Genomic DNA, 15,983 nt, shown 5'->3' with positions numbered 1-15,983 from the left:
ACCAAATGCATACCTGGTGCTTGTGGAGGCCAGAAGAGGGCATCCTCTGGAAATGGGGTTACAGAAGTCTGTGAGTTGCCTTGTAGGTACAGGAAATCTAACCCAGGTCCTCTGGAAGAACAGCCAATACTCTTAACCACTGAGTCATTTCCCAGCCCTCAGGGTTCTTAATGTCGACAATCCCTGCACTCCTAGGAAGCTTTTACTTGTTAAGATTGTCTGCCTGTCTGTCTGATGCAGTCTAGATTTGTTTTCAAACTTACTTATGTAGCCAAATCTGACCTTAAGTCCTCCATCTTCCAGCCTCTACCTTCTATTCCAAGTGCTGGAATTACAAACCTGTGCCACCAAGCCAAGAGAAATATACTTTTAATACTCTAACATTTAACATTCTATTAAAATATTTGCTACATCAGGTAAGGAGGACAGGCCTGAAATCTCAGACATAGCTCAGTCTAACAAATCCCTGCATCTAATTCCCAGTTCTGATAGAAAACAAACAAACAGTTCCTCACTGATGTATAATCTTTTTGTTGTGTTGTGTGTTTGAGAGCAGAGGGATTAAAACCCAGAGCTTTGTGTTCTTCCATTTAGCTATATCCCCATCCCTGTTCTGCTTTGTTTTTGAGAAAGGGTCTCTCTCCATTCAAACACCTACCCTAACGCAGCATTCTTGTCTCTGCCTCTTGAGTGGCCCAGGGACTGCACTGAACAGCAGTTACCGACCTAGCCTTACAGCATGAACTGGGAAGATGGTTGTCTTTTCCTATTATCCAACCTTGCAAGATTTGCTAGGACTTTCAGGACCTCCAGAAAAACAACTGGACATGGCATTATTTCTCAAGAGAAAAAAATGACCAGTTTTTTAATGTTTTTTAATTCCTCCCTTTTCCATCCTAATCAGGTTTTTTTTTGTCCTTTGTAAGTAATTGCAGTAATTTACATGTTCCTAGAAAATCACCCAATTAAATTGCATTTTTTTGTGTTTCTTGGTATAAATACACACACATACACACACACACACAGCATTTCTTTTAACTTTTAAATTTTTTCCTCAAAATCTATGGTTTCCTTTTAAAACCTTCCTTTTAAAAAATCTTATTTCACTTACAATTTTTGTCTTTTCCACAGTCATATCTGCCAGAGGATCAAAACTTTTGTTTTTTGTTTCACTGATTTCTGGCTTCATCTACAATTATTAGTGTATTCTGTTTTCCTTTTGTTGTTCTTTTTCTAGCTTTTTAAGGGGAATAATTAGTCCTGTCTTGTTCTCTAATAACAGGACCAGGAGAGCTGGGAATAGAATATTATAGTATTATTATAGAGTATTTGCCTAGCACTTGTGAGGCCCTAAGATCTGTTCCCAGCACCACACAAAATAAAGTACTGGACACTATAGATTTTCTTCTAGAGACTCTCAGGACATACCTCATGAGCTGCGAAATGAAATTGTCTCATCAATTAATTTATTCTAAATAGTCTATAAATTCCATTTTTACTTCCTTTTAAATGCAAGGTGTTTTGTTTTGTTTTGTTTGTTTAATCTCATTGTGTAGTTCAAACTCAACTGTGTAGATCAGACTGGCTTTGAACTCAGACATCTGCCTGCCTCTGCCTCCTGAGTACTGGGACCAAGGTGTAAGACACCACACTGCTAGACCTCCCTTTTTTGATATTGCTGTTAATACTTCCTCTTGTTGAATTCTAATCAGAAATATAAAATACAGTTTCTGATTAACTTGAAAATAATGTAGGCAGATTCTTCTCTCTGCCTAAAAATCTTTCCACGGTCCCCAAATGGCAGTCTCCTATTCATACTTCAGAACATCCTTTAGATGCCACATATTCCAAGACCAACCACTCCCAGCTTTGGAGGCAGGCCTCTAAGAATGGATTTCTTTAAAAAAAAGTACAAACAGATTCTGAAGGTTATCTTTAGTCTCCAGAAACACATTCAGAAAAGCACTCCACAGTCACACGGGGGACTAGGGGACACAGGACAGGGGTTGGGGGGTGTCTGGCAATGATGGTGCATATTGGTTTGGAAGGGGGAAAGGACTAGGGGAGGATAGGTCTAGCTCTTACCTGCTCTCTGCCAGCCTGCCTGAGGGGGTAAGCTTCATGGAGTCAAGGACCTGAGTAGGACAGCAATACTGGTGTAGAGTATGAGACGCTGTGGACCTGAGAGACAGCAAGAGACAGGGAAAGAGAGACAGAGAAAGAGACAGGGAAGGAGGGGAGAGGCAGGGTGGGCAGTGGGGACAAGAGGGTAAGAGTGGGTGCGGGATGGGGAAAGGGAAGGCTCACAGGAGAGGCAGCGGAGAAGAAAGGGAGGCGGGATGGGAGGAAGGAAAGGAAGGAAGATATGATGGGAGGGGGAAGACAGGAAAGGAGTGTGAGAGGGAAGAGTAAAGGGAGGAGGGAGGAAGAGGAAAGGAAGGGAAGGCGAAAAGGAGTGAGGGAAGGGGAAAGGAGGAAAGAAGAGAGGGAAGGAGAAAGGGAAGGAAGGAGGGAAGGAAGGAAGGAAGGAAAAAGAAAAAACCACAAAGTCAAGAAAGAGAGGACAGCACTCAACCACAAACAGAACACAATGACAACAGGGGGCAGTAGAGACGAGAGCCAGGCTTGGGCCTCCTGTGTTCCAGGTGACTCCATGGGGACCTGGGTCACTGAGAGACGCTGGGACACCACAGCAGGGAAGGGAAAAAGGAGCCCTCCTCACACCAGACACCACAGGGGAAGGTAGGAAGGAAAGCAGAAAGGGGATGAAAGAGAAGGAAAAGATGTGTGGGTGGATGCAAGGGTTCCCCTTAGAGAAAAACCCCTCATATGAAGGGAGAAGAGGAGGGAAGAGGGGTCTGGGGTAGGTTAGGGTGGGGTGGGGCACTGAAGGAGCAGAGGAAAAGACAGAGAGAAACCGAAAGAGACAGAGGAGGAGAAAGAGGAAGAGGGAGACAGAGAAAGGGCTAGACAAAAGACACAGAGAGAAGACAGGGAGAGCCAGAGAATATCAGAGCAGAGGGGGCTGAGGGCAGAGAAGACTGACAGTGGTCTTGGTGACAGGATAGGACTCAGAGCTAGAGGTGGAAGGGCAGGCGAGGTAGAGGACAGGGTGGTTCCAAGGAGGAATCTTTTGCTTCCAAGGCCACTACTGTCCCCCACACATCCCAAGGCTGGGCCCACACTCCACCCCTCTGCTGCACCCCGCCCCCACCCCTAGTGCACAGTCTAAAGGCCCCTCGGGCACCTGCTTGATGTGATTAAAGTCCAGAAAATGGAAAGAGGGAAGAGGAGGGACAGTAAGTAGGGGGGCTAAAGGCCTTCTCCCTGCCCTATCCAACGCAGGTGGCCACAGTCAGGATGAGCTGAAAGTGGAACCTGCACCTCCAGGTCAGCCAGCCCGTCTCCATAGGCCCCTAAAGGGAGATGGTCAGTATTGGCCATTCAAGAGTACGAGCAAAAGTCAGAAACGGGGCTATCGTTCAGGCCGGCTGACCACTCTCTAACGCATTACAAGTCAGAAGATACCCAAATTTTTACAGAGAAACTTTGAACACGAGAATCCATACCCGAAACTCCAAATAGCTACTGTTGTCAGAGTGGCTGTTTCTCCAGTACCTTCTATGTGTCAGTCACTACTGGTCCTAGATTCAATGTCTCACTGCATCTGAGCCTCAGGCACCCTCAGGCTGCTGGAATGCTGGCATCAGAATGTCAGTGGCTAGAGCATGCTGGCTGCCGGTGGTGTGCTACGATAACGCCAGGGCAGTCAGGAAGGTCACCTCTCTTAGACCACGGACTGTGCTGCTTTGGGCTCCTAAGTCCTTACCAAGCTGGCTTTCAGTTGCCCACCAACTCACCCACTCAAGTCGGCTCCCTCTCCTAAACCAAAGGCCTTCAAGTGTACAAAAAGGGAGCCAGAAACCAGGAAGCTAGAAGGCAGCTGAATCAGCAGCCCAGGCAGTGGGTCTAGGTGTGAGCAGGAAGAAGGGGATCAGGCTAAGTGGCTCAGGTTCCTACCTGCTGCTCTTCCAGGGGGGTTCCATGAGTCTGGACCTGTCCCAGGGGCAGTCCCCCTCCCTACCCCCTGCCAGTGCTGCCGGGTCACTATTCCCACCCCTTCTTTTTCAGCCCTTCCCTAGAAGGAGGAGCCAAGGAGGAGGGGCCAGGCCAGTTGGGCTGCAGGCCAGGCTGCAATTGGAAACTTTGCTCCTTCCTTGCTCTCCAAGGGCTGGGAATTCCTAAGAAGAGGAAGCAGTTTAGCGAGCTCTCTTCTTCCTCACGGCCAAACTTGGGGCTGTTTCCCCCACCATGTGCGTCTCCTCTGCAATCTCCACAAACAACTTGTCTCATCCTGAAAAGCCTGTGTCACAAGGCCTATTTGAATACCCTCTACAGACAATTGAGATACAAAAGTTTAGTAGTAGTAGTAGTAGTAGTAGTAGTAGTAGTAGTAGTAGTAGTAGTAGCAGAACCCCAAGATTAGGGTTTAATTTGGCTATTCCAAAATCTGAAATCTGCACCCTCAGCCTTATTACTATTTTGTATACACAGAAATCTTTTAGCAGAAGCTTTTCACAAGCATCATTTCATCACATTTACAGAAATATATAGACTAGAGCAGTCCACATCAAGGAAAATCCAGATCAGTTTTCTGATATGAGGGCGAGGCCAGGAACACTATTCTTTATGATTATAATAAGCTCTCATTTGCTTCTCTGCTATTTTCTACACTGGCAAAAACAAAACAACTGAAAAAGCACATGCCATTTACAATCAAGAGGTTGTTCGTCCAGGAAGACTGTCCATCCTGATTCTATAGGTTCGACAACTGAAGTCTGGATAAGAGCAAAAGACTCTCGGCAATGTTGATGTATCAGGGCACTCTGTCCACCCACATGGCAGTCTCTACTGTCTGTAAGGGCAGTATCAGAGAAAACAGAATTTTGAGGGTCTGAAGGATGGGAACATTCCTTTCAAAGGAACATGGGTTCAGCTCTGAGCATTTCAGCCTTTCATGGCCCCAGAGCCCAGGCTCCTGGCTGTTCTGAGCAGAAGGCTCCTGGGAAGGGCCAGGGTGGTTAGTGATCCAGAAGAAATAGGAGATGACAGGCCACAGGCCAGGCTTCCTGTCTCCCTACCAGGACAACTAGCTCATCTGAAGAAAGCCAAAGCAGCTAGGAAGAGAGAGGTCCTCCAAACCACTACCAGCCTGGCATCTGTGGGACCCCTGCGGTCTCCTCTATTCTGTAGATCACTCCTTTGGTTACCTATAGAAAAGCAATGACAATCCCCTACTCCAGAGGTTTGGTTGGGTTTGCTTTAAAGAGTCTTGCTCTGTAGCTCAGGCTTGCCTCCAATTCATCATTCTCCTGCTTCAGCCTCTCAAGTCCTGAGATTGCAGGTTACCTACCATGCTCAGTTACCTCATCCTCAACTCTCTCAGATCCTGCAGCTGCTTCGCCTCTGGCCCAGACCTTCGTCTTAGCCCGGCAGCAGCTGAGGACAGAAATTGTAGTCCTGACTGTAAGGCTGCTGATATACAACTTTGGGCAAGCCTCTTACTCTCTGAGAAGTCTAAAACCTGCACTGTGGAGCCTAGTAGGTTTAATGTAATCATTTGTCTGGGTTTATCCCCGAGACTCTGGTTACCTATAGAAGAGGACTGACAATTCCCTACTCCAAAATTCGACTGGGTTTGTTTCAAAGAGTCTTGCTCTGTAGCCCAGGCTTGCCTCAAATTCATAATCCTTCTGCTTCAGCCTCTCAAGTCCTGAGACTGCAGGTATGTGCTACCCCACCATGCTTGGTTACCTCAGAGTGCTGTTCTTTTCATTTTGTCAATTTTTGAGACGGGGTCTTGCTACAAAACCTTGGGCTGGCCTGCTAGTTGTTATGTAACCCAGACTGACCTCAGACTCACAGCAATGCTCCTGTTTCACCTTGCTGAGTGCTGGAAATATAGGCATGTGCCACCACAACTGGCTTACCTTGTAGGCTCTTGTCAAGATTCCATAGGCTCAAGTATGCTCATGATAATGGAAGAGTCTCACTTAAGCAAGAGAATCAATCTGACCCTTCTCCCAGTGGACAGAGAGGGACTTTTGAGAAGCCCATTTGCTTCAGGGATAGGGAAGAATTCTAGGAAAATACCTGTTAATGAACTGCCTTTGTGTGATTCAGGCATATCTAAGCATGTTACATAAACTTATATAATGAATCACAAGGAACTGAATGAATTCAGAGTGAGGAGTTTTTCCCAGCCACAGGGTACTAGTGAGTCCTTTTTTCTGGCAGATACTGTGGACTAGGCACAGTGCTGGGTACTAAAGGTAGATAATGTCCTGTCTTCAGGAAGCTTATGTGTGAGAGAAGACAGACACTATGTTCACATGGAGATAGGAAGGAGAAAGAATTCTATGTAGAAGAAAAGGCCTGAGGTGCCACTTCCAGGAACTTGAAAAAGGCCAATGTGGCTGAGGGGAAACTACAGAGACATGCATGAGGCTGGCTGGAGGTGCAGAAGGGGTTCAATATTGCAAATCTTTGGAGGCCGAGATAGGCTTTCCTTACTTATATATAGTATGGTTAGTTTGGAAGTCTGTGGTTCGTTGGTAGGCATGGGAGGGAGTTGTATGGAAAGTATTCTCAGAGAAATATATTCTCTAGATTTCATCAGATGCTAAGAAGGATGTATGATTCCAAAGGGTAAAGAAGCTTTGAGCATGGTTCCATGCTTTAAATCCCCAGTAAATAAGCTAGTAGCAGGTATCATAGATCCTTAGGTGACGTAGCTCCCATCTCCCACCTCCAGCTAATCTTCATCTTCCCTCCATTAGTTTTTTTTTTTTTTGAGATAGGATTTTGCCTCAAAGCCCAGGCTGGCCTTACACTTGAGCTCCTCCTGCCTGCATCTTATCAGTATTATGGTTACAGAAATGTACCATATTTCCCCACAACCTGCACTTCACCCAGAGAGAGTTTCTTCTAATTCCAGGCATACACAGCTGCTCCATGCTTCACCTTAACTCGTGCTCTCCCTCTGGGCCCCCAGAGCCACCTCTCCCCCTGAATAGTCTTCAAAAGTCAGCTAGAAGCTGTGTCTTCTGGGAACCTGCCCTCATCCCACCTAGGCAGGGTGTATCACCTCCCTAGTGCCCTTCCACCCTGATCGTGTTTCAGTCACCTTCTCTCAACACTGTTCACAGTTTCATCTACTTAATTTGGAAAACTGTAAGAGCAGGTGTCTCTACTAATCCCAATCTAGTACAGGTCCAGTTGGTTACATATGTTGGTGGGAAATGATGTACTACAACCAATGGACACTAGAGGGCACTAAAGCCACTATAATATAGCAAGGATGCCGTACAGACCCACCTAGGAGGTGGCCTGGCCCAGTACACATTTCCAGGAGCCCAGGAAGCATGGAAACACCTCTACTGAGCCCTATAGCTCCCTAGTAATGGGTACAACTGACCAGGGCTCCAGTTCCAGCCTCCTAACGTATACTCTTCTAATTTCCAGATTCTCTTAACAATCCACTCCCACTGCAGATGAAGCTTTAGTTCCTCACAAAGCCAGGTGCCAGCCACGCCTCCCACAATTCTAGCCTGTAACACGGTCCATGTCATCTCATACCACTTCATCCTCCCTTAGATCACATCTGCTCATCCTCCAAGTCTCAGTTTGGACATCAGCCTGGGAACCTTCTAAGACTGGGTTAGGCATACTTCCTTGATGCTTATGCACCACATCACACTTCTCTTACAATTGTGGATCATTTTCTGTTTCCTAGCCAGACGGTGGAGTCCAGCACAGGGCCCATCACTATACTCTGCGCCACCTTATTTGCCACATTGAATCATCTGGTATTGGTAGGTACTCCATAAGTCATCCTTGAATGAAGGACAAAATGCATGAATGGATGGATACATTGATGCTTTGGAGAGTCTCTTCACCTCCTCTATGCTTCCCCACCTTTAAATCACCCCTACTTGGCAGAATGGTCATGAAGACCAAAGATAATGTGTGTCAAGTAGTCTCTAACACTACCTGAAATTCAATAGATATTTTCGGAATCAAAGCAATAATTAATATTTGGAACAATAAAAACAAAGGAAGAAGAGGAGCTGAAAGAGACTCTACCCGGGCTTTGGATAATCTCTGTCACTTAGACTTAACAGTAATAATAGTGATCATATTTATTAAAAATAATATCAGCATCTCTTGCTGAACCAGAACCAGAAGGCCCCAGATGAGGTGGTAAGGAGACTCTAGTTTCAGCCAGAGAATGCTAGGTCAGAGTCAAGTCCAGAGCTATGGGCGTGGCCCTCACATCTGGAGACCAGTCATTACTGGCACAGCTGGTTCCTACCTTTACTAATAGGTGAAAACTTGTCTAAGGTGTCATTAATTCCCTCTGTAATTAATGTAAAAACTGCAGGGTTTATATTAATGGAAAAGTAAGCTCAAGCGTCATGCTGGTAATATTGATAATGTGTGTCTGTAATTATATACTACAAATAACTATAAATTTAGTCACTGAACCAACAAAACAGAAAAATCTCTAAAGTGACCATGAATTTGGTAGCAGCTGTAGCATCAGGAATATTATGCAAATGTTCTGGGGCTAAAACTGCCCCAAGCTGGTAGCAATGGCCATTTGCACTGTGCTCTTGAAAGGCAATTTTGGGCTGGCATGGTGGCACATGCCCTTATTCCAGCACTCAGGAATGCTCTCAATGTAGACAAGGCCAGCTGTGTCTACATAAAGAGTTCCATGCATACATAGTAGGATTCCATCTCAAAAAATGTTTAAAAGATATTTGGACTTAAAATAAAGAAGCAGGATACCTCAGGAATAGAGCATATGCCTAGCATGTGAGGTTCTTGGTTCAATACAAACACCAAGAAAAAAAGTGAAGAATAGTTTTAGATATAATAGTGTGTTTTGATATAAGAACATGGAATGTGGAAACGGAGAACAAAGGTCACCTGGAAATGAGTAGGGACCAAAAACTTGATGAACGGGCACTCTTTTTCTTTCTTTTTTTTTCCCCCCAGAGCTGAGAACCGAACCCAGGGCCTTGTGCTTGCTAGGCAAGCGCTCTACCACTGAGCTAAATCCCCAACCCTGTGAATGGACATTCTTAACATCTGATCTCAAATTTTTGTTTGTTTTCTGAGACAGAGTTTCTTTGTGTAGCCCTGGCTGTCCTAAACCTCACCCTGAGGACCTGGCTAGCTTCAGATTCAGAGATCCTCTTGCCTCTGCCACCCAAGTGCTGGGATCAAAGACATGTGCCACAATACCCAACTCCTAATCTCAATTTTGCGCCCGTAAAAACCCTGCTCAGCACAAAAACACCAGGTTCTAAGTACTTTACCATCTATCTGTACCCTCATCCATTTTCAAAGGAACAGAAATCCACCTTGCTGTCTTGTATTACAAGAGGCTGAACAGGAAGGATCTTTGCAGTTAGATGGCAGGGACCTTAAGTCACATAGCTTCTAGGTTGTGACCATGTTAGGGTGCACAGCAGCAGAGGAAGCCACAGAGAAGAGTTAGACGGAAGCGGGGGAGGGCAGGGAAGGGTCAAGCAGGCTATGAGGAAGAAAAACAAGACAGGCCCAAGAGATCCACAGAGTCAAAGAGCAATCTTGTTCCTTGACTTCTGGTCTTGATTTTGGTGGCGAAAAAGCATGGCTATCATTAATCTACTGTTCTTACTTTTGTGAGGCGTAGGCTCAGGATAACCCTCCCCTCTCTATTCTTGAGCTGGCTTGGTTAAGCTTCTGTTTCCTGCAACAAGATGTATCCTAACTAAGGCAAGTGAAATTTGGGAATACAAGTGCAGGGCTGGTATAAGGGAAAACATCAGGAGAAATGACTGCAATTATTATGGCATTTGCCTTTGTTAGCCCCAAAGCTCCCTCCCTCATTTCCTGACACTTGCTATCACAGCTGCACACTACAGCCAGACGTTCATACAGAGAGACATTCAGTGACACACAGAGACAAATGCAGCAACCACCGGAGTTGATTATGTGCAGACTCCCTGACATGCATGGCCTGGAGTCAGCATGCAATGTTCCCCTGCACTTTTCTCAGCAGCAATGATGCAGATCCTCTCTGACATGCAGTAATACACACCCACACATATGAACACAGTGGTGCTGCCTGTAAGACTCAGGGCAAGAGTCGAAGCTTAACTGGGCTCTGCATAGCCTCCCTCCCCAGCTGCCAAGTGACTCATCCCTAGGGCTGCTAATTAAAGCCAGGACAGAGGGGACAGAGGCAAGGGGAGGGAAAGAGAGGGAAGGCAAGTTTATTTTGGTGCCAACTAGGCACTCAGCCAGCTTAGGGGTCACCCACTTCCGGGGGCTGGGCCAAGAGGAGGCAGGAGAACCCAGAGAGGAAGGGGAGAAGAGGAACCATTTGCTCTAACTCATCTCTCTGGAGCTTCCAGAAAAAGTTCCTCCTTTGGGAAAATTACCCAGCTCCCCTCGGTCCTTCCTTTTGTTATGAGAAGCCATATCAACCCCTCCAGACTCCTGTTCTTACACATTGGCATCTACCTTGTCACATTCTAAAACTAACTTATCTTTGTAGCAACCCTAGACTAAGAGCTCCTTATATGCAGAGGTCCCCCAATTACTTCAAAACAGATCGTCCAACCCAGGTCTGCTACTTAGGAAATGAATGTTTTCCATGCTTCAGGAAAGCAATCAAGCTAAATTCACAACACTGTGGTAATTACAAATCTGATGATCTAGATTCCTACCTTAATTTTTGCCGTGGGGCAAATTAACTTAGCTTTCTAAGCCTTAGAATTTTGGTTTGTAAAATAACACGAATATATAGCCTTTAAGAGTATAGTGAAGACAAAATGAGAGACTACATATAAAGTACCCGGCCATCATTTGGTAGGGTTGCCAATGCCCAAGATGAAAACTCACACCTGCACCCCAGGCTAGGGACAGAAGGAATGATACAGAGACAAGTTCTAAACCTGGATCCCCCATAGGGTACCAGAAGGGCCTCAGACAAACCCCAGGAGCTTACCCGATAGTCTTATGTAAAGTGGGGAATCACAATATGTCACCATTAAAGGTACCTGCCAAGTATCATGTGGAAAGCCCAGCTCTTAGAAATAGTTCAATAAATTGCAACAGTGATCACAAATAGAGTGGGGTGGGGTCAGACCTTTGACATCCGGGAAGCCTAGGATGGAGGAAGCAGTCTAGGTGGATGGGGTCAGGCTTCCCACACTGTACAGGATGGGAATTGCTTCCCCCTCCCAGGCAGAGAGCATGTTGCAGGCAGTAAGTGAAAAAGGCTGGAGGCACAGGAAGCAGTAGGAACAGAGAGTTGGGCAGGGTGGGTAGCCAGGCAGAGCTAAACAGGAAGCATATGGGAGGGAAGGCCTGGACATAACTGGGGTGGCTCTGGGGATTGGTTATAGTGTCTCAGATATGTGAATGGGGGAAGCCAAGAAAGGATTGTAAGGTCTTAGTCATTCTAGGAGGTCAAAACAAGGAAGAATCTGCAAAATACCTAAACCAAATTTTCAGTGGGACAGATAAGGGACACTGAGGCCCGGAGTGGGAGGCCTCCTCTGGGAACAGAGCCAGCCATTGCTCCTCCTCCCACTTCTCCAGACACCAGTGGCTTCTGTTGCCATGGGGATGTCCCTGGCTCAGAGGGTGTCAGTGGCTCCCTAACCCCTCCCTCCTTCCCTAGCAACAGGCCACCTTCTCTTGTTCTTATCATTGCATACCTAGCAACCTCAGCCTGGTCCCCAGGGTCATGGAGTTCTAGCCTGACCTCTTACAGCCATGATTGCCTCTGGGACATCTGGGACTCCCTCACCTTCTGCTGATGGGATCAGTCTAGCTTCTCCTGCCAGCCTGCTTTTAAGTTCTACACTTGTTCACATTTTGCAGCATGACTTCATATCATATGGCTACGAGTTAGTTTAAGGGAGGCTGTAGTGCAGTTGGTTGACCTGCTACTTGATGTTGAGCATAGGGTTACTTCAACTTCCCTCAACTCAGTGGAGTCAGAACCATTTTATAAAAGAGAAACAAAGGACCAGAGTATTTAAGTGATGGCAAAAACCAGATAGCTGGGAAGCAGCCTATGCTGATAGCTTTGTGACCTTTAACTATGGCCAGTCTTAATCTGGGCTTTGGCTTAAGGTGCCTTTAGGTCTGACAAATTCTGTTGGATCTACAGGAAACCCAGACATTCATCTTGGCCCCCTGCCCCACTGTCAGCTGTTCAGCTTTAATTATATCCTTGCACTGAATCCTGAGGGGTCCTAAAGCCTGGGCCCCAAACATGAGTAATTTGCCGTCTACCTGCCATGCTCACTCCTTGCTGTTCAGTTTTCACACTAGCTGAGGTCTACCTGTCTACTTCCTGCATTTTTTCCCCACCACCTAATTCTTCTCCATTCACACATGCACCCATGAGTGTACACACTCATGAATGCCGGTGTGTACCGGATGAAGAAACTTGGGATTTACAAGAGACAAACAAATTTGCCCAGTCAAATAACTGGAAAGCAACCTAGCCTAAAATGGAGCCCTTAACCTGGATCCAGTGTTTCTCCCCGTTTTCTGTGCCACAGAGCCTACTTTCCTTAGCTTCTCACCACTCAGGTGTGGGTAACTTGCAGGTTGGAAGCCTCCTGCACCCCAAGAGAGCTATAAATGATGCCACCACAAAAGTATGAACTTACTTAAAAAACATTATGAGATTGGTTGTCTGTGTGTATGTATGTGTGTGCACGTGCAGGTGTGTATATGTGCATGTGAGTTCACAAGGACGTGTGTGTGTGTGTTTGTGTGTGTGTGTGTGTGTGTGTGTGTGTGTGTGTGTGTGTGTGTGTGTGAAGGCCAGAGGTTGAAAACAGGAGACTTCTTCAATTGTTCTTCTCTATTTTAAGACAGGGTCTCTCATTGTTTGTTAGGATGGCTGGCCAGTGAGCTCTAGGAATCTCTCTCCCAAGCACTGTGATCACCAAATCATGCCATCATGCTTAGCTTCTGCGCATCAGCCAGAGGTCCTCACACTCACCAAATGAGCCTTCTCCCCAGTTGAGATTTTTTTTTGCGTTGTTTTGTAAACTTCAGTTTACAAGGTTCCCCTGTGTGAACTTTGTACATGACAACATCATGTCTTAAAGTCAAAAGGCTGGACACATCCTTGACCCAATCATGGTTCTTACCTTTAGAAGTGCTTTCCTGCTCATGTCTGTTTTAGCCCAACTGACTGGTCCCTGGCTTTAAACACACCCCTTGCTTTCCTAGTCATTCTGATTCTATATCCTCGGACTCTCCTTATGTAAAGTCAGTCCTGATAGCCCTGCCTGCTTAGATACCGTCTACCCAATGAGCACTCCCTAACTGTAGTGAACCTGAGAACATATGTATGGGGCCTAAATGTATCCTCAGAGAGCCCCATCCAACTGTGGTCCCAAATTAAAGGGTCTGCTATTTCACAAGACCTTGCCTTATATGTGCTATGGCTATAGGCCCTTCCCGAGTTTGGTCTGCCTCCTGAGTCCTCAAAGCTGTGAGAGCATCCTTGAATATGAACCTAGTATTCAACACCAGGAAGCAAACCTGAGTAAAATCAACACTAGCTTCAGAACCAGAGACTTCAGTGTATGCATCAGAAGAATGCCACCCCAACCCTGGTTAAGGTGCTGATCCTCTTGGGATCTCCTTCCTTGTTTGCTTTTGTTTTTGAGACAAGAGTTTCACTATGTGGCCATGGCTGTCCTGGAACTTGTTCTGTAGACCAGGCCAGCCTCGAACTCACAGAGATCCACCTGCCTCTGCCTCCCGAGTGCTGGGATTAGTGGCATGTGCCTCCATACTAGGCTCCTTTTCTTCGACTGCAGATCAGACATCATAATCCACAACTAATGCAGCTGCTGTGAGCATTAAATAAGATTATATTTACAGTTCTTAGTATATGAAGAATCAATGATAATTATTATGATTACTAATATTTGGATGATGGTGAGGATGATCATCATCTACAAAGCTGTTATGAAGTCCCACAGTGACAGTCAAGGCAGGAATCTGGGCTTGGTGCCAGGCTGACTGGAGTTTGAATCCTGGCTTGTTTCCTCAACTGTAAAACAAAGATGCTAAGGCCAGTGCAGGCTCTACCCACAGTGTCACTGGGTGGATCAAATAAAGCAAATCCTCAACAAGTTCTGTTAAGTTATAAAGGCCCAATCTATTCACCACATGACTCATGGTTATGGTCATTTTTAAATACCATGAACTAAAGATTCCAGGAGCTCCCCAGCTGGAAGGAGTTGACAACTAGAGATGTGTTCAGTCTGGTTCCTCTACAAGTTAGCAGGTACATCAACAGAGTTGCTTAAGGGAGGCCTGGGCTTGAGGTCATTCCAGGTTGCCTTTCTCCAATCCCGCAGGAAGGACATTGAGATCTGTGTCCTTTCTTAGACAAGTGCCATCCTAAGTGCTAGAACAAGCTGTGCCTGGCCATGCTCCTTGGCCGCACGCAAGGATTAATTATGTGCCATCACAGACCTCTTGCCCAGACATTAGGACTGACTATATCTACCGCATTCCCACTGATTTAATGCTGGTCTCCGCAGGTGTCCATCCTCCCCCTTGGACCTGGGCACCAATTTGCTCGCCCCAGACCTCCTGCAAAGGATGCTAGGACAAATTCTGTCTGTACACAGACAACTTCTGACCCAGGCTCATGTTCAGTAATGTGCATGGCACAACAGGAACTGTGCTGTTACATATGGTTGGATGAGCTGTCCCTACTCAAGGGTTTACAGCTGAGAGGTAGTGAAAAGGGGCTAACATCCCATTTGTGCTTTGTTCACCAACCTAGAAAGCCTGGTGAGCAAGGCTCACAAGAAAGGGAACATCTTTCCAATTGATCCATTCAGAAGGAAGGATAGTTCCTTAAGTGATCTGTTTTCTAGCCAACACAAAGATGTCATATATACTAGTGCAAGCCTAGCAAGCGTAGACAGCACAGACTGTCCCCATTGTATGTCTCTACTGCCTGGGCCCATCTTATCTCAAAAGTTATAGTTCCCAATCCAGATGCTAAGACTAGACCACACCCCAAACCACCTCACCATCCCTACATTAGCCCTATTTCTGACACGTCTGTCTTCCTAAGGTTTCTGACGGAAGAGGTCCATAGGCATGCACAAAGGGTCCTGGTCTTACTCCAGCTTTAGTTCTGCTTCCTCAAATGCCAACAAATCACCTTTAAACCTTTCCAAAGCTCATAAACTTTTAACCGGGCATGCAAAACTGCTTCCTTGTCACCATCTTCCTTCCTTCTTTCCTTCCTCCTTCCTTCCTTCCTTCCTTCCTTCCTTCCTTCCTTCCTTCCTTCCTTCCTTCCTTTTGGGTTTTTCATGACAGGGTTTCTCTGTGTAGCCCCGACTGTCCTAGAACTCACTCTGTAGATGAGGCTGGCCCTGAACTCACAGATCCAACTGCCTCTGCCTCCCAAGTGCTAAGATTAAAGGTATGCGCCACCACCACCCATCATACCATATATGTTTCTAATATCTAGAATGTATCACATCTAAAGTCAATGTAAGTCCTATTACTTGAAAGAGGAAATAAGACCAGGCAAGCCTAGCATCCATTGTTCCCTTCCCTCCTGGAAGAAGAAAACAGAAAAATTCTTGGGTCTAGAGCCGATGTCTTATGTGCCCTGAGGTGTGCAGCAAAGCTCTCAAGTCCCCTAGGACTGCAAGGACTGAATGACAGACTTTAACACCATCATCTCTAAGTCTGCCATATTCTCCCCATCCTCCCTTCCATTCCACGCCCACTTCTAATACCAATGGGGGAATGAACCCTGCCATTGACCACTACCCATGGATCCCAAAGTAACAACCAGAAAACACCCCCTCCCCAGGCCCAGCCCCACCCCCCCAAGTACTACTAAAGAAACG

General features: G+C 46.1%; 1 protein-coding gene across 5 annotated transcripts in view; it reads right to left on the bottom strand.

Moving 5' to 3' along the window:
• The window catches only part of Iqsec2 (IQ motif and Sec7 domain ArfGEF 2), an 82,365-nt gene that overhangs the window by 43,509 nt on the left and 22,873 nt on the right, over nt 1-15,983 (bottom strand). The window contains exons 1-2 of one of the 5 annotated variants that reach the window (NM_001277386.2): nt 4,021-4,101; nt 2,086-2,181 (exon numbers count right to left, since the gene is read on the bottom strand). The exons of 2 other annotated variants lie outside the window; for them this stretch is intronic. In NM_001277386.2, the coding sequence (NP_001264315.1) occupies nt 2,086-2,181; nt 4,021-4,046 (122 nt within the window). In that variant the 5' untranslated portion in view covers nt 4,047-4,101. Of the gene's footprint in view, nt 1-2,085; nt 2,182-4,020; nt 15,888-15,983 lie in introns of those variants that run through there. 2 more of the 5 variants (XM_039100078.2, XM_063280305.1) reach the window with 2 other exon arrangements.

The sequence above is a fragment of the Rattus norvegicus genome, chromosome X, assembly GCF_036323735.1.
Source record: "Rattus norvegicus strain BN/NHsdMcwi chromosome X, GRCr8, whole genome shotgun sequence".
Lineage (NCBI taxonomy): Eukaryota > Metazoa > Chordata > Mammalia > Rodentia > Muridae > Rattus > Rattus norvegicus.
This window is presented reverse-complemented; position numbering and strand designations above follow the sequence as displayed.